Source organism: Oncorhynchus tshawytscha, linkage group LG16, assembly GCF_018296145.1.
Source record: "Oncorhynchus tshawytscha isolate Ot180627B linkage group LG16, Otsh_v2.0, whole genome shotgun sequence".
NCBI classification, from domain to species: domain Eukaryota; kingdom Metazoa; phylum Chordata; class Actinopteri; order Salmoniformes; family Salmonidae; genus Oncorhynchus; species Oncorhynchus tshawytscha.
In genome coordinates, this window is record NC_056444.1 from 57334415 (window position 1) to 57358025 (window position 23611).

The following is a 23611-nucleotide window of genomic DNA, read 5'->3' on the forward strand; positions in this document are numbered from 1 at the left end:
GAAGATTAATAAACAAAAACAGCTCAAGGACAGAACTACATTTTGCAACAGAGAACAGAAGATTTTTAAGGGCTACGTACTTTCAGCACTCACCGGTCCTGTTCTGTGAGCTTGTGTGGCCTACCACTTTGCGGCTGAGCTGTTGTTGCTCCTAGACGTTTCCACTTCACAATAACAGCACTTACAGTTGACTGGGGTAGATCTAGCAGGGCAGACATTTGACCAACTGACTATGACGGTGCCAAGTTGAAATTCACTGAGCTCTTCAGTAAGGCCATTTTACTGCCAATGTCTGTCTAGGGAGATTGCATGACTGTACGCTCGATGTATACACCGGTAAGCAACGGGTGTGGCTGAAATAGCCTACTCCACTAATTTGAAGGGTATCCACATACTTTTGTGTATATATTGTGCTTTCAGTATAGAGAATGGACAGGTACTCTTGGCTTGAATAAATTAATCTCCTTACCAAATAGACAAAACGTGTTTTGTAAATTAAAATATTATACTGTTCTACTCCAGAGCTTGTTCAGTGAATTATAGTGATTCAATGGTATATGCCAGAATAAAAAGAACATTTTCCAATATACTGTATGCCCTGGGCATATACATAGGAAATGTACAAATCTTTTTTTATTTCTCATTTTGTGCATTTTCTGGGCGTGTATGCAAAGCAAAATCAAAAACATAGTTAGAGCACAGTTAATTCATACAACAAACAAACAAACAAATAGGACTGGCAGAGCTAACTACAAAGGGGAAGGGAAGGTAAAGTCACCCAACACGATATGCAAATGAAATATAAATAAATAAAAATGTTGAAAACGCCTTACACTCAGCCATTTCACGAATCACTGTAATAAATTTGTTAGGTCATACTTCACTAAGTTACAGTAAATGCCATATTTCATAAGGAACCATCTGAAACATGTTCAGATCCCCTTTTTTCTCTGTAGGTTTGTCTGTACACATGTCCATTTGTATAAGAGTATAAGAGAGTAGGTATCTGCCTGAATCATTCTGGATCATGGCTGTTGCTGGTACTGGCTCTCTGTTGCAGTGTAGAAATCCTCCAGGACACTCTGCAGATACTCAAAGGTGGGCCGGTCCTCGGGCTTGTTCTTCCAGCACTCCAACATGATGTCATAGAGCTCCTGCGGACAGCTGTCGGTGCGCTGCATGCGGTAGCCGCTCTCCAGAGAGCGAATCACTTCTGGGTTTGTCATACCTAGATGATAGAGCCAGCACAGAAACGCATCATTACAGGGGGGACAAAGATTAATTTAATTCATCATTCAATTAATATACAGTACAAGTACAGTAGATTACATGTTATCATTCAGGTCCTGACCTGGATATGGTGTGCGTCCATAGCTGATGATCTCGGTCAGTAGGATGCCAAAGGACCAGACATCTGATTTGATGGTGAAGGAGCCAAAGTTGATTGCCTCTGGGGCCGTCCATTTGATGGGGAACTTTGCTCCTTTTAGGGAACAAGAGTAGGCTTTCTTACTCTACCTTCTGCTGCACCCTGCTGTCACTGATAAAAAATACAGCTTGTCTTTTTCTATTCAAACTCTGTTATTTATTCAGTCCCACAGAACTCACTCTGACACAATGATATATATATATATATATATATATATATATATATATCTCTTCATTGTTCCCTGACTTCCCTCTCTCAAATTCGAATTCCAAACCACACCCACATCTAAAATCCCCCTTTCTCTACTACGACTGTCCTAATATTTGCTAAATCAGCTGTTATGTTACAGTTATTAATGAACCATTATATGGCACAGACATGTTCCCCAAGGGGATAATGCTTACCTTCCCTGGCTGTGTACTCATTGTCCTCGATGATTCGGGCGAGGCCAAAGTCAGCAATCTTGCACACCAGAGCCTTCGAGACCAGGATGTTGGCAGCTCGCAGGTCTCGGTGAATATAGTTCCTCTGCTCAATGTAGGCCATTCCTTCTGCAATCTACGGACAAAGACATGGTTAGATGTCAGAAGACAATAGAAAAGGGGGCATTCCAAACATACTTCTGTGTTTGTTCACTTGGCAAAAGATCATAATGAAAGTATTCAGACCCCTTTTTCCACATGTTGTTACGTTACAGGCTTATTCTAAAATGGATGAACTAAAAACATTTCCTCATCAATCTACACACAATACCACATAATGCTAAAGCGAGAAAACTGTTTTTTCTCAATTACAAATATAAAACAGAAATACTTTATTTACATAAGTATTCAGACCCTTTGCTATGAGTCTCAAAATTAAGCTCAAGTGCATCCTGTTTCCATTTGGTCATCCATGAGATGTTTCTACAACTTGGAGTCCACCTGTGGTAAATTGAATTGATTGGACATGATTTGGAAAGGCACACATCTGTCAACACAGTATAAGGTCCCACAGTTGTCAGAGCATGTCAAATCAAGTCTGAGCAAAAACCAAGCCATGAGGTCGAAGAAATTGTATCGATGCACAGATCTGGGTAAGGGTACCCAAACATTTCTGGAAGAAGTTTGGAACCACCAAGACTCTTCCTAGAGCTGGCCGCCAGCCAAACTGAGCAATCGGGGGAGAAGAGCCTTGGTCAGGGAGGTGACCAAGAAGCCAATGGTCACTCTGATAGAGCAGTTCCTCTGTGGAGATGGGAGAACTTTACAGAAGGACAACCTTGTCTGCAGCACTCCACCAATTAGGCTTTTATGGTAGAGTGGCCAGACGGAAGACACTCCTCAGTAAAATGCACATGACAGCCTGATTAGAGTTTGCCAAAAGGTATCTAAAGGACTCTTAGACCTTGAGAAACAAGATTCTCTGGTCTAATGAAACCAAGATTGAACTCTTTGGCCTGAATGCCAAGCGTGGAGGAAACCTGGCACCATCCCTACGGTGATGCATGGTGGTGGCAGCATCATGCTATGGGGATGTTTTCAGTGGCAGGGACTGGGAGACTAGTCAGGATTGAGGGAAAGATGAATGGAGCAAAGTACAGAGATATCCTTAATGAAAACCTGCTCTGGTGCGCTCAGGACCTCTGACTGGAGCGAAGGTTCACCTTCCCACAGGACAATGACCCGAAGCACACAGCCAAGACAACGCAGGAGTGGATTCGGGACAAGTCCCTGAATGTCCTTGAGTGGCCCAGCCGGAGCCCGGACTTGAACCCGATCGAACATCTCTGGAGAGACCTGAAAATAGCTGTGCAGCAACGCTCCACATCCAACCTGACAGTGCTTGATGGTATCTGCAAGGAGAATTGGAGAAACTCCCCAAATACAGGTGTGCCAAGCTTGTAGCGTCATACCCAAGAAGCCTCGATGTTGTAATCACTGCCAAAGGTGCTTCAAAAAAGTACTGAGTAAAGGGTATGAATACTTATGTAAATGTATATTTTTTATAATTATTCTTTTTGATTTAAAAAAAAATGACAACTGTTTTTGCTTTGTCATTATGGGTTATTGTGTGTAGATTGATGAAGGATTATTTTTTTTCCATCCATTTTAGATTAAGGTTGTAATGTAACAAAATGTGGAAAAAGTCGAGGGGTCTGAATACTTTCCAAATGCACTGTATCTGCTGTTTTCACATCTCATTTTTTTTTTAAATCTCAAGCTGCAAAGTAAGTAGCCTCCCCTTACGAGACAGGATTTTGCCTACCCCTTAGGATCAACTATAGGATGATAAAATAAGCAGTCCTAAAAACAATGATATCAATAAAGATAATTGACTTTCAATTAGCAAATGATGTTATTTACAAGCACTGATTACTCCAATACCTACTTAACTGGGACAATATTTCCTTCCCAACATACTGGGATCATCTGGGTTCCCTTTAAAATTACAACTACCAGCAGGCTTTATTTTTCACCACTCTCACACACACACACACACACACACACACACACACACACACACACACACACACACACACACACACACACACACACACACACACACACACACACACACACACACGTATATAGACACACATTGACTGACATATGCTGTTATAGAACTTGATTAACCTAACCTGTGTACCAATCTCAGCTTAATAATATAACAAACATAACCAAATCTGTCATGGTAGATTTAAATCTGAACAGATTGATCCAACAATGTCTTCCTGTTCTCCTGCTCTTTCAGTCTTTCTCTCTTTCTCTCTCTCCATTCCATTTTGATATCTTCCTAGTTTTTCAAACCTCTCACCTACAATCTACATACAACAGATGGCATAAACATACCTAATCACAGATAAGCATACGTTTATACGTTTGACTTTTCTCTAAGGTCCTCTTTTTATTTGATTTAAATAAATAAAAATGATGCCCCCTATATTGCCTCTGTGTATCTGCAGCAACAGTTGTAAAAATGCAAATACTGTATGATCAGGTTCAAACTGATATTTTGAACTGTGTCCATCTATTCCTTGTAATACAATGTGTCAATAATCATAGTAAAACATATTCTTAAAATATTCAAAGCAAAAAAATTGTTCAACAGCAAACATTGGCATAAAGAATTTGATTTACAAACATGTGCTGCCACACACCTTCTTCTGCCAAGCTAAAGACAGATTTGAATATTGAAAGGCTACCCACAATAGGAGAAACATGGGCCACAGAACAAAGGCAGGATCGGCACGAGTTTTTTCAATCGATTTGGTGCATTTTTCAGATGTAAGTGGTGCATTTTTCAGATGTAAGTGGTGCATTTTCAAAACTCTTAAGTACAAAACTCTAAACTGATAACACTTATAATGCTGTCTTATGTTCAGAACCTTTGATAGTGCATCCATTTGTATTGAACACATTTTGGTTTTACGTGAAATACCATGATAACATTTTGTTTAGTCACCAATACACTCACCATTTAGTCATTTCAACTAACCTTTCATCCAATAGCAAAAAATTCAAGATACATTTTTCAAACGGTTGTTTTTGAAGTGTTGAATAGAAGGAATAGCGGATGGTAAATATACTGTTCCATACAGTATTCAGCTATTACTTTAACTATTTGTTTTTTTCAACCATATTGTTGCATCTAATGGTAGGATGTGAGAAATATGTCAATCTCACAGTTTCATTATCCTTATAGAGTACATAAGTAGAACAAATGAGCAGAAATAGGGGAATTCTGGGGGTATTGTAAGGCAGTAGGCTACAGTAAAAAGGTATTTGTGTAGCACAGTGTGTGTAGGCCATTTCTACCCCATGCAGCATTGTTGTTCAAGATCACCTTTTCTATGTGACTTGGCAACTGATACAGCATAACATTTCTCTCCCAGCTTGACCAAACTCATCAACTTACAGTATATCAATGAAATTCAGATAACGAGTGGAATATATTGTTACGGTTTTTAACAATCGCTATGGCGCATTTTTCAGACATGGTATATTTTCTAAACTCTTAAGTACACTGATAAGCCCCCTATATTATGTTCAAAACCTTTTGATTATGCATTCTTTGGGGTTTCACACATTCTCCCCCCCTGACTTCTGCAGAGGCCGCATCGCAGTAAATGCTGTAAGGCCAATGCAGATGCCAGAATGACCATAAATTGGCTTTTACTGTAACATTAACAAGCAGTTGCTTATCTACAGTTTGTTGATTGTATGACCCTCTGCAGAGCATCTGCAGATGAAGAATCTGGATTATCCAAATAAAGTGTGACCTGTTTTTTTATTGTCACAAATGAGATTTTTGACAGTTTGGAGCACAGTTCCACTTTTATTGCATGGCAGGGATCCGCACTACTATGCAGCTGTGGCAAGAGCACATTTTACACAGCCTGTCCACAGGTCGCATAAACAATGACTGATAGGCAGCTTAGCCTACACTTCTTCAATTCAACCATTATGGAGGTTAAATACACCTACACATTTGTGAAAGGCCATTCACAACAAGCACAATCCGCAAGGCGCAAATAATTGAGAGAGCAGCAGTGTGATTCATATAATTGATATGTAAATATCAATAATAGGCCTAAGTGATATCTGTACCGCCCGTAGGCGGTATTGGGGAATATCCCGCTCAGCCACACCACCCCTGCTCGCGCACATGCCACACTATTTCTGTGGGCACAAGCACTGTTCATGACACAAACTGTTCACACCCCTCTTGTTGGCCGAGACCCCTCTTGTTGGCCGAGACCCCTCTTGTTGGTCGAGAGAACATCTATCAGGTTTAAAGCTTGTTTCCTGCAATTCTACACTTTTCATTAGGGCACAGAGAAAATGTTGCAGTTTTATAGCAAATGTTCTTACAATTCTATACATTTTGCCATGTCTAATGTGTAATCATGTGATATTTGAGTGACTCGGACATTACTACAAAATCTATCGGCTAAAAAACCAAGCTAAAAAACATTAGCTGACATGGGCTAGTTGATCTGGACATTTCTGACAAGTTATAAATAGCTCTCTAAGGTCTGCAATGACTGACATGACCAGAGGAAAACTGATGATTCACTATCCAATTTCGAAATTGCACATTGTACTACAACAACTTTCAAGAGTAAGTTGAAAGCTGGACTGAGTTCCTGAAAAAATAAAATCTAATAATAAATTGGACTGTAGCCTACAGAAACCTATTCCTGTGCTTTTCCCACAATCCATCAAACACATTTGGTGTGTCATCATAGTGGTCAGACTATCAGGCGGAACAAACTTAAAACTTGTTCCTTTATCAATGCTGATTTGAATGTCATTGAGAAAACAGAAAGCTGTCATAAAGTATTTTAATTACGCAAACATCTTTTCTGAATTTAAAAGTAATCCTAGAAGTAATCATCTAGTTTTTCAAAAGTATCTTTAAGCTGGTTACAATTTTTTTGCTGGTAACGTAACAGATTACAGTTAGGTTTTTGTAATCAGTTACATATAACAGATTACATGTCATATGTTACTCCCCAATCCTGTACACAACCCAGGTATTTCAGCAGTACATTGTAGCACTGATAAAGAATGATTATGTTTTTACAGCCACCCTCATAAATGATTTGGTTTTACCTTCCAACATAAGTTGATGTAAAAGGATACATTTGAGGTAAAAAAAATATCAAATTTGACAGCAGACAAGAAAATCTTATAGTTAATTGAATATTTCATTTTGAAAAGCAGATAGTTACAGTAGATTGAATATCTGTCCAAATTGAAAGAGTGATTTAGTGCAGTGACCAAGTGACTTTGTGAATTTTTTTGTTGTAAAAATGTACCACATATTTGCGAAAATTGCACCAGTGATTGAAATAAAACGAACTGTGAGATACAGAAGCTGAATCTCACCTGTGCACTGAAGTCAATGAGTTTGGGGAGCTGCACACGGTTGCCCTCATCACTCTTCAAGAAGTCCAGCAAACTGCCTAAACACGCACACACATACACACAAACAGAATTCAATGACAGAAATACACTGACAGGAAATGTACTGTACGGTAATGTAAATGTGTACAAAATGTCAAACTGTAGTGTTCATACCCTTTTCCATGAACTCTGTGATGATGTAGATGGGTTCTTCTTTAGTAACCACAGCGTTCAGACGGACCAGCTTGTCGTGCTGCAGGGCCTTCATCAGGTTTGCCTCGTCCAGGAAAGCCTCCACTGACATGGTGCCAGGCTTCATGGTCTTCACTGCCACCTTGGTGTGCTTGTTGTATGTAGCTACAGTAAAAGACACAAAGACAACCACATTAGCCATGCTCAGTTCACAGCTCGCAAAAAGCAAGATGTTTTCAGAATACATATAAACTTATTCTGATCTCCCAGTAATGGTCCAAGCATCACCTTCTCGGAATGTTTGAGTAACTCACCCATCCAGACCTCTCCGAACTGGCCAGCCCCGAGCTTCCTATCAAGTTTGAGGGACTCCCGAGGGATCTCCCAGGCATCCTTCTCCCAGGGCTTCTGGGGCTTGGGACTGAGGCAGGGGCTGGTCAAGGCCTGGCACAGTCCATCTCCCTGCTCTATAGGAAGCAAACACATCCAATGAGAGTAAGACATCCACACACAAAGCTCTGAATCAAACAGGACATTAACTGAATGTATTTTTTACCTGTACATAACACACATTAATAAACACATAGAAAGTAAACACTGCTGGAGGCCATATAGACCATGTGCCCGTATTCAGAACAGGCAGCCAGCAGAGGGGGCTGTTTACCTCTGTCACCATCCGCTTTAGTAACAGTGACTGCTGGCTTGACAATCTGGACCCTCTATTTCTGAAACTATCCGCCGCCATTGTCGCAACCCCTATAACCAGCCTGCACACCTCTCTTTCATATCGTCTGAGATCCCCAAGGATTGGAAAGCTGCCGCAGTCATCCCCCTCTTCAAAGGGGGAGACACCCTGGACCCAAACTGTTACAGACCTATATCCATCCTGCCCTGCCTATCTAAGGTCTTCGAAATCCAAGTCAACAAACAGATCACTGACCATCTCGAATCCCACCGTACCTTCTCCGCTGTGCAATCTGGTTTCCGAGCCGGTCACGGGTGCACCTCAACCACGCTCAAGGTACTAAAGGATATCATAACCGCCATCGATAAAAGACAGTACTGTGCAGCCGTCTTCATCGACCTGGCCAAGGCTTTCGGCTCTGTCAATCACCATATTCTTATCGGCAGACTCAGTAGCCTCGGTTTTTCTAATGACTGCCTTGCCTGGTTCACCAACTACTTTGCAGACAGAGTTCAGTGTGTCAAATCGGAGGGCATGTTGTCCGGTCCTCTGGCAGTCTCTATGGGGGTGCCACAGGGTTCAATTCTCGGGCTGACTCTTTTCTCTGTATATATCAATGATGTTGCTGCGGGCGATTCCCTGATCCACCTCTATGCAGACGACACCATTCTGTATACTTCTGGCCCTTCCTTGGACACTGTGCTTTCTAATCTCCAAACGAGCTTCAATGCCATACAACACTCCTTCCGTGGCCTCCAACTGCTCTTAAACGCTAGTAAAACCAAATGCATGCTTTTCAACCGTTCACTGCCTGCACCCACACGCCCGATTAGCTTCACCACCCTGGATGGTTCCTACCTAGAATATGTGGACCTCTATAAGTACCTAGGTGTCTGGCTAGACTGTAAACTCTCCTTCCGGACTCATATCAAACATCTCCAATCTAAAATCAAATCTAGAGTCTGCTTTCTATTCCGCAACAAAGCCTCCTTCACTCACGCCGCCAAACTTACCCTAGTAAAACTGACTATCCTACCGATCCTCGACTTTGGCGATGTCATCTACAAAATAGCTTTCAATACTCTACTCAGCAAACTGGATGCAGTTTATCACAGTGCCATCCGTTTTGTTACTAAAGCACCTTATACCACCCACCACTGCGACCTGTATGCTCTAGTCGGCTGGCCCTCGCTACATATTCGTCGCCAGACCCACTGGCTCCAGGTCATCTACAATTCCATGCTAGGTAAAGCTCCGCCTTATCTCAGTTCACTGGTCACGATGGCAACACCCACCCGTAGCACGCGCTCCAGCAGGTGTATCTCACTGATCATCCCTAAAGCCAACACCTCATTTGGCCGCCTTTCCTTCCAGTTCTCTGCTGCCTGTGACTGGAACGAATTGCAAAAATCGCTGAAGTTGGAGACTTTTATCTCCCTCACCAACTTTAAACATCTGCTATCTGAGCAGCTAACCGATCGCTGCAGCTGTACATAGTCCATCGGTAAATAGCCCACCCAATTGACCTGCCTCATCCCCATACTATTTTTATTTATTTACTTTTCTGCTCTTTTGCACACCAGTATCTCTACCTGCACATGACCATCTGATCATTTATCACTCCAGTGTTAATCTGCAAAATTGTAATTATTCGCCTACCTCCTCATGCCTTTTGCACGCAATGTATATAGACTCTTTTTTTCTTTTTTTCTACTGTGTTATTGACTTGTTTATTGTTTACTCCATGTGTAACTCTGTGTTGTTGTCTGTTCACACTGCTATGCTTTATCTTGGCCAGGTCGCAGTTGTAAATGAGAACTTGTTCTCAACTAGCCTACCTGGTTAAATAAAGGTGAAATAAAATAAAAAAAATAAAATCCATAGAGATAGATAGAGAACTCTAGTTGGATTTTTGCATGGACATTGCCACAGTATGAGTCATAATACCCATATAACCTAGCGGTCAAAAAAGGAAATGGTTCCAATCCTTTTTCTACCATTCATTTTTCCCATAGTGGATATTATGAACACTTAAAATAAGGGCTGTGTTTCGTGTAGGCTTACCCTGGTGTGAAGTTTTGATAACCGTCTAAATCTTCCTAGGTCAAGGTGATTTTTACCAATATATTTGCCTGTACTTACCCCCCAAGATGAAATGCTAATTAGCTGCTAATGTGGCTATCATAAAGGACTACAAATGCCATGATGATCTGGATGAGACTGCCAAATTGAGGCAAAGGTAAGAATCTCTGGATTACCTATCTAATGTTAGCTAAATTTAGAAATTAATAAATTGACAAAATGTATTTAAATGGACAATTCTGTGAACTGTCTTGTGCAAGTTTTTTTTACACAATGCATTTTAGCAAAGGTGGCAACTAGAGATGACGTTCAGGAGCTTGCAGGGATTTGTAGTCTTACATGATGTCTACTTTGACGCTAATTAGCCATTTTGAATCTGAGAGTAAATAGAGCCGGATACATTGATAAAAGTCACATTGTCTGAGAGAGATTTACATGATTATCAAAACGTCACACCGGGGTAAGCCTACACAAACAGCCATTATTTTGAAGTGTTTGTCAAATTCCCTTTGGGAAACATTTATGGTGGAAAAAGGATTGGAACCATTTCCCTGTTTGACCTCAAGGTTTTCTCAGTAGTATGTGCTATGTGCATTATGACACCTCCACTGTGGGGCTATAGAGGGCTATCTATCTCTATGGGTGTATCCCTGTGTATTATGGTGGTCTGGCCATGCTGTTGGCACTCACTTTTATAGTGGCTGACCAGTTCCTGCAGGTTGTTGAAGGTGATGCGTGGAGAGATGTAGAAGCCACCGTTATCCAGTGTACGGATCTTGTAATGCTTGACTGTGTCTCCTGATTGGGAATCACTGTCCCTTACGGATAAGGAGTAGCTGCCTGTAGTAGGACGGAGAGAGGGTGTTAGCTTGCTAAATGTGTACACGTTTGTTTGTATGTGTGTATGTATAAGAGCTTTTTAACTTGCTCACCCTTGGTGGTCTCACTGTCACGGATCATGAACGATCCCGTTTTGTTTGCTGATGCTAGCAGCTGCCTCTCTGCATCTTTCCTGCTCACTCCTTTATAGAACCACCTGGATGATGGTACATTTATTTCACACTGATTCCTTTGAGCAGCTCTACTCATAAACTATTCACACAGTGCACTGATAAAACACTTACTCTTCGGTTTCAAGTCTGTCTATGGCTACATAGTTATTGGGGATGTAGCCTTCCTTGCCTGTGCTAATTAACTGTGCTCTCCACCATTCTCCAGATCTAGAGAGAGAGAGAGAGAGTGGGTATAGGTAAGCTATACACTGCTTTGTATGGGTAATGATGTATCTTGTTTGTGTGTAAATATCAGGTACACTCACTCCTGTAAGATTTTAAGCTTGTCTCCCTTCTTGAAGTCCAGGTCTCCATCATTTAAACCCTCATAGTCATACAGTGCAATGGCAATGCTCTCAGTACCTGGAGGGGGCAGAGAACATAAGTGTGTGTGTGTGTGTGTGTGGTGTGTGTGTGTGTGTGTGTGTGTGTGTGTGTGTGTGTGTGTGTGTGTGTGTGTGTGTGTGTGTGTGTGTGTGTGTGTGTGTGTGTGTGTGTGTGTGTGTGTGTGTGTGTGTGTGTGTGTACGCATGCACACATATGACAAAGAAAGACTTGTGGGTGACATCGTGTGCAACTTTACATTGTTAATACAACAACAGTGCCTTGCCTGGGTCACTTCATGTCTTACTGTTATATCAGTGGAGAGATCATCTCTGCTGTCCTGTGTGATCAGGCTCTGAGTGGTCTATTTCAACCCACACACGCTCACTCCTTTCACCCTCATACATTATGTGGCCTCATTACATGACAACAAACGGTAATCTATTTTAGACACACAGTGTGTTAGTGTGCTGCTCAAAATACAGTGTGATACAGTAATAGTTCCTCCATCACAGACTCAAGTAAGCAATGTGAGTACTGTAACTTTTCTGCGTTATACTCACCATTAGAGGGGACTGGAGGGGCAACGGTGATGGTTCTGTTCTGTAAAGACAATGAGATTAGAGTTTTGAAGGAGAACCATGAGAAATGTAGTATGGAACATAGTATATTATAGTTGTAGCATAGTATGGTTGGGAGAAAGTGAATGAGACAGAGAAGGAGATGTGTGGTCAATGACAGACTAAGCAAGAGTGAGATAGACTGACAGAAAATAGGAATGTAAGTAAAACAGAAATAGAGGAGAGACATGTCAATTCAGTCACTAAATGTCTGTTCAATGATCGCAAACACATTTCTGCGCTTGTTGGTTGTGCTACTTCCTCTTCCTCATTCTAAATAACAGCCCTGAGTCACATCCCTGCTACTGTAGCACATAATGTTCTGAGAACCAGATGTTTCTTAGAGCTTAGAGAGAGCCTGGTTGTCCTAAAGTTATTTTGCATACAACCATCCCACAAATGTCTGGGATTGGTGCAGGATAGTTGCTTGGCTTTGGAACATTTTCAGCACATTTATGGAACTTGACAGAAATGTTCTTAGTATTTCATTACTTTAACAGAACATTTCCCAAAAGTTGAAACATGGTTACATTTCATTTCAATTTTGGTAATGTTCTAGGAACATTATCTAATCGGTTTGACATTGGGAATGTTCTCAAATAGTTCAGAGAATGTTACAAAAAATAATATTCTTCTGTGGGAATTTCAGTACTTCAGCATAACGGTTCTATTAAAAGTCATGTTATCAAATTGTTCTGAGAACGTTAAGAAAACTTTCCATAAAAAACAAGAAATATACATTCCATTCTCAGCATCAACAAAACTCTCTGTATCCTCTATTTTGTTAAGTGTGTTCAGGTGTGTTGGCCGTGCCCACTAATTGGCCAAACCTGATCTTATTGAGTGCTTTTCCCTTTGAAATAGGGTTTGTTTGAATAGATTAAAATTAACAGCTTTGTATGCTTAAAAAAACATGGCATGCTAGCTCCACGCTGGTGGATTAATTCCATGGATAGAGAACAGAAGATTATAGGTTTGAATCTCACTGATGCCATGTCACAATAAAAATAAATGTGTTTGCATGATGAACGCCCAAGTAATTTCCATGCGTCTTATCTGCGCTTGGAGTTCAAGAAAGTTTACCCCAAATAAGCTATCAAAGTTATTAAAAGAAGTTTTAAAGGAAGTCATTCAAAAACCTCCAAATAACCCACAATTTTCATTCTCAGAGTGTTAATAAGGCCTCCCAGGAAGACTTTCAAGGAACCAGAGTAAAATGTTCTCAGAACCTCCATGAGAACTAAATTTAAACGTTCCCCGACAGGCTAAATGTTTACTTATTTTCATATGGCATTTCTTTTTCCATTAAAAAACAACCTTTATTTAACTAAGCAAGTCAGTTAAGAACAAATTCTTATTTACAATGATGGCCTAACAAAAGACAAAAGGCCTCCCGCGGGGACGGGGGCTGGAATTAAACATAAATAAAATATATCTATAGGACAAAACACACATCACGACGAGAGAGACAACACAACACTACATAAAGAGAGACCTAAGACAACAACATTGCAAGGCAGCAACACATGACAACACAGCATGGTAGCAACACAACATGTTACAAACATTTGTTCCCACAACCAATGTGAAACCAAAAACATTTGATCCCACAACTTCCAAGGAACTAGATGTGATAGCTGGGTTTACAATTAACACACATGAAGTAATGACCACCCCAGACACCAAAGGAAACCTACTTACAGATCAGTATCTTGCTCTTGGCAACAGAATAGAGTCTAGCAGTAATAATAATGTGTCCACTCACAGCCTTGGTCCCTGTGGTGGGGTCTTTGACGTAGTGGGTTGTCTGAGTCTGGTTGAGAGAGTCACCATTGACCACACCTTTGCTGCTGGGATCCTGCTGCTCCTTGGACCCCACACAGCCCATAGTGGAAGAACCTAAAAATGTGTTATTTCAAAAATATCAGTCAGAATACAATGTCTGTTCACTAAATTTGGACTGGTAACGCAAGGTGGAGAGAGTGTAAAAATGGCACCATAGCAGTGCTAAGTCAATGTATTATGAAGTGTTTACTACAAGATACTGTATGGATATACTTGCCTTATGCTCTGAGGGTGACCGTTTACTGTAATATTTCCCATACAGCTGTTACACAGCTGTTTAAAAGCTACAAAATGCTCAGTCATAATCACCAGTGACACTCAACTAGAAACACGCAGCCCCGCCCTTGGGCCAGCAGGTTAAAACATTTGCTAAATGGTGATTGGTGGCATGAAGAGCTTTTTCTTTTCAACTTAAACCAGTCATATGGTCTGTGTAAAATATTTACAAGAGAGAAATTAGACAGGGGTAATTATTTTGATTTAATAGAGTCTATGTCTGTGTGAGAGAGATAGGACTTGTCATTTTATTATTCATCTCTGTTGAAATAAACAGATGAGCTGCAGTATTAAAATGAAAGGGAAAGGGGGATGCCTAGTCTGTTGTACAACTGAATGCCTTTAACTGAGACGTGTCAGCGTGAAAGAGAGAGAAAGAGAGATGAAGGGAAGAAGTGATGTTTTTCAGTCTGAGAGATACCCTTACTCTAACCTAACATAATTAAATTTGTAAATATTCACTTACCTTTCCATTTAAACTGTATTCCTCTTTGTCACAGCAGGGTCAGTTTATTTTTAACAGTTAAAGTTGAACTTGCAGCAAAACTATTTAAGGCTAAATGGTTATTGTGATTGAACCTTTTCCAATCCATCATATTATGCTTCTCCATGCCAGTATGCCAGGCTACAGGTATAGGAACACCCCCCCCCTCCCCTCTCTCCGGTTCTCAGAAGAAGATGCTTCTTCCAAACCATCAAGTGTTATATCTTGAAAAATTGTCTCTGGTGGTTGGCCAAACCTTTCTCATCCATTTACAAACCTCCTCAGCCTCTTATCAACCACTCACATCGTCCATTAATCTCATCAAACCATGACACACATGGCATGTACTTCCTGTACAGAGGAAGTTAACTGGAGGTGATGATCAGACCATAGACGCAGAGAACTACCCTGCTCTTTAGAAAGTGCCCCCTCATCCTTATCGTCTCCATCCATCTTTCTATCCACGTCACTTGATCCAATCAGCCCCTAATAACTCCCCAACCATCCTCCTCCATCTGTCTCTGTCTCTGTCTGTCTGTCTGCCTGCCTGCCTGCCTGTCTGTCTCTAACCCATCATATTACCCACAGATGCAAATCTAGTTAGCTGTGAGAGCCCTGTGCCATGTGTGCCTCTGGCACTAACCACTATCATTGCATCTGCTGCAGGGCAGGCGGAGGGCGGCTGGGACTGGGAGTGTACACCATGTGAAAAACATCACTGCTAAACCTCCTCTGCTAGTACTCTCACAAACTGCCATGCCATGGAACCAGGCACCAGACACACACATAACATGTTCAACTTATGGAAGCAAGTTTTGGGTGTGATGTGACCATTTACTGTTTTTTTTTTCTTTTTACAAAATCCACAATTACTACTTTCAAATCAGGGCTTAGAACCTAAATTCTGAACAGAATCCTTATTTATTTTGTTCCGTTGCAGTGTTCTGAACCGGTAAAAAAAAAAGAAGCTAACGATTCATATAGTTCCTTTTCCTTATTTTTTTCAAAGCCTGTGAAATCGACGGTTTTGACCAAATAGCTCATTAATTTACTCTACCAATTAGCACGGATAGAGACGCTTGTTATGGAATGAGTAATAGTTGTTTAGTTTCAAGTTATGTATGTACGGGATACAGATGTACACCGTCCAAATAAATTCTCACTTGCAGGTTCCTTCTTGATGATGCAACAACAATAAGAAATAATACAATTTTAGAATACAAACCTAAAGTAAATGGTTCAATAGAATAGAATAAACATTGTAGCATAAGTGTAATACGAGAATGCACAATTTATTGTACAATATTTACACATGTTTTGGGGAAGAGGGATTGGGGGTCAAGTGTTTAAGCTGTGCAGTATTTAGCAATAATAAATAAGAATCTAGTGGCAGCAGTTGTGATGTGTGTGTGTGTGTGTGTGTGTGTGTGTGTGTGTGTGTGTGTGTGTGTGTGTGTGTGTGTGCTAAGGTGCAGAGAGTGCAGGTGGTAAGTCCAAGTTTTTGGTCAGCGTGCTATTGCTCAAGATACTACTGAAATTTCACAATTGGGAGAGAGTGAGAGAGAGGGGTGGACATGGATGGGGCTTGGCTTGAACCGGTTCTGTTCCCTGAACCAGTTCAAACCCCTGGTTTCCATCAAAATATAGATTACAAGCCATGAAGAGGCATTGCATCTACAGTGCATTCGAAAAGTTTCCACATTTTGTTACGTTACAGCCTTATTCTAAAATGTATTAAATTGTTTTTCCCCTCATCATTCTACACACAATACCCCATAATGACAAAGCAAAAACAGGTTTTTAGAAATGTTAGCAACAGTATTACAAATGTAAAACTGAAGTATCACATTTACATACTGTAAGTATTCAGACCCTTTTCTCAGTACTTTGTTGAAGCACCTTTGGCAGCAATAACAGCCTCAAGTCTTCTTGGGTATGACGCTACAAGCTTGGCACACATGTATTTGGGGAGTTTCTCCCATTCTTCTCTGCAGATCCTCTCAAGCTCTGTCAGGTTGGATGGAGAGCATTGTCCTCGGATGGGGCCACAGTGTCTCCTGACCCCTCCTGTCTCAGCCTCCAGTATTTATGCTGCAGTAGTTTATGTGTCGGGGGGCTAGGGTCAGTTTGTTATATCTGGAGTACTTCTCCTGTCCTATTCGGTGTCCTGTGTGAATCTAAGTGTGCGTTCTCTAATTCTCTGCTTTTCTCTTTCTTTTTCTCTCTCGGAGGACCTGAGCCCTAGGATCACGCCCCAGGACTACCTGACATGATGACTCCTTGCTGTCCCCAGTCCATCTGACCATGCTGCTGCTCCAGTTTCAACTGTTCTGCCTTATTATTATACGACCATGCTGGTCATTTATGAAGATTTGAACATCTTGGCCATGTTCTGTTATAATCTCCACCCGGCACAGCCAGAAGAGGACTGGCCACCCCACATAGCCTGGTTCCTCTCTAGGTTTCTTCCTAGGTTTTGGCCTTTCTAGGGAGTTTTTTCTAGCCACCGTGCTTCTACACATGCATTGCTTGCTGTTTGGGGTTTTAGGCTGGGTTTCTGTACAGCACTTTGAGATATCAGCTGATGTACGAAGGGCTATATAAATAAATTTGATTTGATTGCTGCACAGCTATTTTCAGGTCCCTCCAGAGATGTTTGTTTGAGTTCAAGGCTCTGGCTGGGCCACTCAAGAACATTCAGAGACTTTTCCGAAGCCACTCCTGCGTTGTCTTGGCTGTGTGCTTAGGGTCATTGTCCTGTGGAAAGGTGAACCTTCGCCCCAGTCTGAGGTCCTGAGTGCTCTGGAGCAGATTTTCATCAAGGATCTCTCTGTACTTTGTGCCATTCATTTTTGCCTCGATTCTGACTAGTCTCCCAGTCTCTGCTGCTGAAAAACATTCTCACAGCATGATGCTGCCACCACCATGCATCACCGTAGGGATGGTGCCAGGTTTCCTCCAGACGTGACACTTGTCATTCAGGCCAAAGAGTTCAATCTTGGTTTCATCAGACCAGAGAATCTTGAATCTTCTCATGGTCTAAGAGTCCTTCGGGTGCCTTTTGGCAAACTCCAAACAGGCTGTCATGTGCCTTTTATTGAGGAGTGGCTTCTGTCTGGCCACTCTACCATAAAGACCTGACTGGTGGAGTGCTGCAAATATGGTTGTCCTTCTGAAAGGTTCTCCAATCTACACAGAGGAACTCTAGAGATCGGTCAGAGTGATCATCAGGTTCTTGGTCACCTCCCTGACCAAGGTCCTTCTCCCCCAATTGCTCAGTTTGGCCAGGAGGTCAGCTCTATTAAGAGTCTTGGTGGTTTCAAACTTCTTCCAGAATGATGGAGGCCACTGTGTTTTTGGGGACCTTCAATGCTATAGACGGGCTATTCCCAAACTGGCTATTCCCAAACTGGCTATTCCTAAACATTGCGTGTGGTTCACATTTTCAAACAGTCCATTTAGATTTTCCAACGGGGCTTTGCAGCCAAATAGCTTCTACCCCCTTACCTGGGAAAGCACCGAACAACAGAAAGAGATGTTGGACCATCGATAAGGCGCAAATATGATGAACTACATTGATTTGGGGTTCACTTATATTGGGAGTAGTGCCTTTCCTCAGCCACAGTGTGTTATATGTGCAAAAGTACTATCTCACAACTCGATGAAACCTTCCCTCTCGCGCAGACATTTAGAAACTAAACATGTCGATTTGAAAAATAAGCCACAGGAGTTTTTTAATTGAGAAGTAAGACGACTTTTGAGTAGTAAGACATGTATCAAACCAATAGGTTCCTTTAAAATAAGAAGGCTCTAGAAGCGTCTTGTATGGTGAGCTACCGAGTGGCTAGGACAGGCAAGCCCCATACTATTGTGGAGGACTTAATACTTCCTGCTGTCATGGCTGGGACAATGCTGGGGGAAAATGCAAGCAAAAAAAGACAGACAATGCCTTCATCAAACAACATTGTTTCACAACGCATTAGTGACATGGCAGGAGATGTTTTGAAACAATTACTGCTTTGCATACAAGCCTGTGAATTATATGCGTTACAGCTGGATGAGTAAACAGACGTGGTGGGCCTGGCACAGCTCCTGGTATATGTCTGTTATGCTTATGGGGGGTCAATTAAGGAAGACATCCTCTTCTGCAAACAACTGGAAACCAGGACAACAGGAGAGGATATTTTTAAAGTGCTGGACAGCTTTGTGATGTCAAATGGACGTTGGTGGTCAAGATGTGTTGGTATCTGTACTGATGGCGCAAAAGCCATGACAGGGAGACACAGTGGAGTGGTAACGCGAGTGCAAGCTGTTGCTCCCGACGCCACTTGGGTGGCAGACAGAAGTGCACTGGTTATCAAGGGGCAAAGTATTGACGCCTTTTTTTTAAATTGAGAGGCGAGCTTAAAGCTTTCTTTACTGACCATAATTTTCACTTGTCTGCATGATGACGAGTTTCTCACACGACTGGCCTATCTGGGTGATGTTTTGTCTTGCCTGAATGATCTGAATCTATGATTACAGGGACTCTCCGCAACTATATTCAATGTGCAGGACAAAATTGAGGCGATAGTTAAGAAGTTGGAGCTCTTCTCTGTCTGTCCAGTTAAGTGTTAGGGGGCGCTATTCTAATTTTTTTATAATTTTGGGATGAAAAACGTTCCCGTTTTAAACAAGATATTTTTGTCATGAAAAGATGCTCGACTATGCATTATAATCTAGCTTTGGATAGAAAACACTCTGACGTTTCCAAAACTGCAAAGATATTGTCTGTGAGTGCAACAGAACTGATGTTACAGGCGAAACCAAGTTATAAATCCAACCAGGAAGTGCCGCATTTTTTAAAACCGCCTCATGCCAATGATTCCTTATACGGCTGTGAATGAGCTACGAATGAGCTTACGTTTTCCACGTATTCCCCAAGGTGTCTACAGCATTGTGACGTCTTTTTACGCATTTACATTGAAGAATAGCCGTAAGGGACAATATATAGCAAGTGGTCACATGGTGTTTCCCGCAGAAAATCTTGCGTAAAATACTGAGGTAGCCATTTTTCCAATCGCTTCTTATGAGAAACCAATTGCCTCGACAGATATATTATCAAATATATATGTTAAAAACACCTTGAGGATTGATCCTAAACAACGTTTGCTGTGTTTCTGTCGATATTATGGAGCTAATTTTGAAAAAGGTTCGGCGTTGTAGTGGTAGCATTTTCCGGTCGATTTCTCAGCCAAGCATGATGAACAAACGGGAGCTATTTCGCCTTCAAAAATAATCTTTTTGGAAAAAAGGAACATTTGCTATCTAACTGGGAGTCTCCTGAGTGAAAACATCCGAAGTTCTTCAAAGGTAAATGATTTAATTTGGTTGCTTTTTTATTTTCGTGAAAATGTTGCCTGCTGCCAGCAGAGCCTAGCATAGCATTATGCCATGATAAACTTACACAAATGCTTGTCTAGCGTTGGCTGTAACGCATATTTTGAAAATCTGAGATGACAGTGTGATTAGCAAAAGGCTAAGCTTGTGTTTGAATATATTTAATTTGTGATTTTCATGAATAGGAAAAGTTTCTAGGGGTATTTATGTCCGCTGCGTTATGCTAATTCCTTTGAGGCGATGATTACGATCCCGGATCCGGGATTGCTAGTCGCAAGAGGTTTTAACAAGGACAACACACAGGTCTTTCCATCATTGTTTGATTTTTTGTGTGCAAATTAACTCAAGTTTACGGACAATGTCAATTTTGACATAGCGAAGCAGCAGACTGAGCTGTGTGCGCAATTACACAGGTACTTTCCCGAAAAGGATGACACAAACAACTGGATTCATTATCCCTTTCATGCCCTGCCTCCAGTCCACTTACCAATATCTGAGCAAGAGAGCCTCATTGAAATTGCAACAAGCGGTTCTGTGAAAATTTAATTTTATCAGAAGCTACTGCCAGATTTCTGGATGGGGCTGCGCTCAGAGTATCCTGCCTTGGCAAATGGCGCTATTAAGACACTGATGCCCTTTGCAACCACGTACCTATGTGAATTCTCGGCCCTCACTAGCATGAAAACTAAATACAGGCACAGACTGTGTGAGGAAAATGATTTAAGACTGAGACTCTCTCCAATTTAACCCAACATTGCAGAGTTATGTGCATCCTTTCAAGCACACTTCTCATTAACCTGTGGTGAGTTATTCACCATTTTTGATGAACAAATAAGGTTTAATATGTAAGATGGCTAAATAATGAGCAAAATGATTGATTATTATTATATTATCATTTGTGCCCTGGTCCTATAAGAGCTCTTTGTCACAACCCGGCTCGTGGGAAGTGACAAAATCTCACACTCATTCTTATATTTAATAAATGTATCTTATAGTGTGTGTGTGTGACAGGCTTACAATGATGGTAGAAAACAACATTTGAGAGTGTGCTGACCCTGGTGCTAGAGGGGGTACGCTGCTGGAGGTTGAATGTTTGGAGGGGTACGGAACCACTGCTGTAGGCATTTTTGGTACCCTTCCCCAGATCTGTGCCTCTGTCGGTCCTCTAAGGACAAGTCCTTGGACCTCATTGCTTGGTTTTTGCTCTGACATGCACTGTGAACTGTGGGACCTTATATAGACAGGTGTGTGCCTTTCCAAATCATGTCCAATCAATTTAATATACCACAGGTGGACTCCAATCAAGTTGTGGAAACATCTCAAGGATGATCAATGGAAGCAGGATGCACCTGAGCTTAATTTCACTAATCGCAAAGGGTCTGAATACTTATGCAAGTAAGGTATTTATGTTTTAAATGTTTAGTACATTTGCAAAAATGTCAACCTGTTTTCGCTTTGTCATTATGGGGTATTGTGTGTAGATTGCTGATGTTTTTTTAAATTCAGGACATTTTAGAATAAGGCTGTAACGTAACCAAATTTGAAAAAAATGTAAGGGATCTAACGACTCCTGTATAGCTTGTGAGTGTCTTAGAGCAAAACAGATGACATGTGCGTGTTCATGAGAGTCTCAGCTTTTCATAGATAGCTGTATCTTAAACCATTCAGAATCTACAGACATTTCGATTTAAAAGACCATGCCCGGGTCGATTCGGGATCCGCCCTTGTTTTACAAACCAATAGTATAATCTAGAAGTCTGTAGCTCAAACACATGGTTTTTAAATGGAGTTAGAAGTCCCAAACACGCTGGCGTTATAGTAGGACTCATTGGTTTAAGGGTTACGGTTTTGTATATGGTTAAACCATTACGTTTAGGCTTTCATTCCGAGTGGTTAAAGTCACCGTTAAGGTTTGGGATAGGGTTAAAACCTTACCTTTAGGCATTCATTCCGAATGGTTAAATGCAGGGTTAACCATTTAAAGCGCACTGACTGCCACTGACTGAATGACACAGGTGGGAAATGCTGTAATAAGACAACATCCATCCATTCGTCATCTGCTTTTATTCTTTAAGAAATGCTTATTGCCTATGGTATGAATATCAGTGAGTATACATGTTCCCCTTGTAGTATAGGTTAGTGGTCTAGAATAACAAATTAGAGGGAGTTACCTCGTTCCAACCAGCTGTATATTCCACGTATGTTCTGCTATTTGGTCCTCAACGCTGAATTATTTGTATTCTTTAGAAAAACACTCCTTTTTCTTTTATATCGGCTCTTCCATCCCGGGATTATAGTTCAGATAGAATGAGTTGAAGGGTGCGTTCTAGTTGCATACGAGGAAGTTAGTGCCTCACATCTGACTGTGCACGACGAACTTTCTCTCTGTCTCTGTCACATCTATCATAATCTCGCCCACCAGCCGGGTCTCTCTCTGTCTATGTGTTGGTCTATGGGTCATTTAATTCGAGCCTGGGGAGGAGGTTACATCAATCATGACACTGCTATCTTTGCGGGCTGGATGTTTTTTTACAGACTCTTCCGGAAAGTAGCCTAGTAAACCTAGACATGGTCTGAGTACGAACACTTAAAAATGCACATAAAATACAAATAAGAAAAAACAGGATATTTCTTGAAAAAAAAATATATATATACTGTAGTTAGCCTAACTCTTTTGTGGTTTGAATTGAAAAAGTTGTCTTAAAAATATTATTAAAGCGCCTCTAAACTTCTACAGTTTGTTTTGGCACCTGCTGTAAGAGATTATCTTTGTTGAATATCTAAATTGCACATACCTTCTGTATCAATTTTCAACAGCCCTCCCCTTTGAAATCATACCCTATCTAACAAAAACGTACAAATGCAATATGTTGTATTGGGATCACGAATGGCATGGGGACACATTAGCCCGAGCAGCATACTCCGCTGGAGTCACAGACAACATCCCACACTGAGGGCATGGAGGCATGGGCGGATCGGGCCATGCAAGGACATCAAACAAATCATCTGTCTCTTTAACTAATCCTTAATCAAATGTCAGGATTAAACACAAATTTCTTCTGAGCCACGGCTCGAAAGAGAGAGTCAGAAGTAGGGTCTTAGATTAAATGCGGAAGACACATTTCAGTTGAATGCATTCAGTTGTACAACTGACTAGGTATCCCCCTTTCCCTTTCTCTTTTAGATGGGGCCAGTGGTGTAGTGAAGGGTGTACGCAGGTACACACTTTATATCCACTTATTTTTCAGTGGGCATTGAATATACTCACGTCTTTAATCCCCACCATGCGCATCAAAGTAGTGTAGTAGAGGTGTACAGCATATACACCATTATTAATAAGGCATTTGGAACA

At 41.2% G+C, this 23611-nt stretch overlaps 1 protein-coding gene across 2 annotated transcripts; it reads right to left on the reverse strand.

Moving 5' to 3' along the window:
- Positions 1-609: 609 nt before the first annotated feature.
- hck (HCK proto-oncogene, Src family tyrosine kinase) lies at positions 610-22703 on the reverse strand. 2 transcript variants are annotated; one of them, XM_024375518.2, is made up of 13 exons: positions 22431-22703; positions 14041-14174; positions 12219-12258; positions 11598-11694; positions 11404-11499; positions 11212-11315; positions 10970-11119; positions 7827-7979; positions 7495-7677; positions 7303-7379; positions 1834-1987; positions 1352-1483; positions 610-1228 (listed from the first exon to the last, which is right to left on the reverse strand). In XM_024375518.2, exons 2-13 carry the CDS (start codon positions 14161-14163, stop codon positions 1026-1028), a joined length of 1512 nt encoding a protein of 503 aa, XP_024231286.1. In that variant the 5' UTR covers positions 14164-14174; positions 22431-22703; the 3' UTR covers positions 610-1025. The 2 variants fall into 2 exon arrangements, with proteins under 2 accessions (XP_024231286.1, XP_024231287.1); XM_024375519.2 differs by lacking the exon at positions 22431-22703 and adding an exon at positions 14863-15070.
- Positions 22704-23611: the final 908 nt, after the last annotated feature.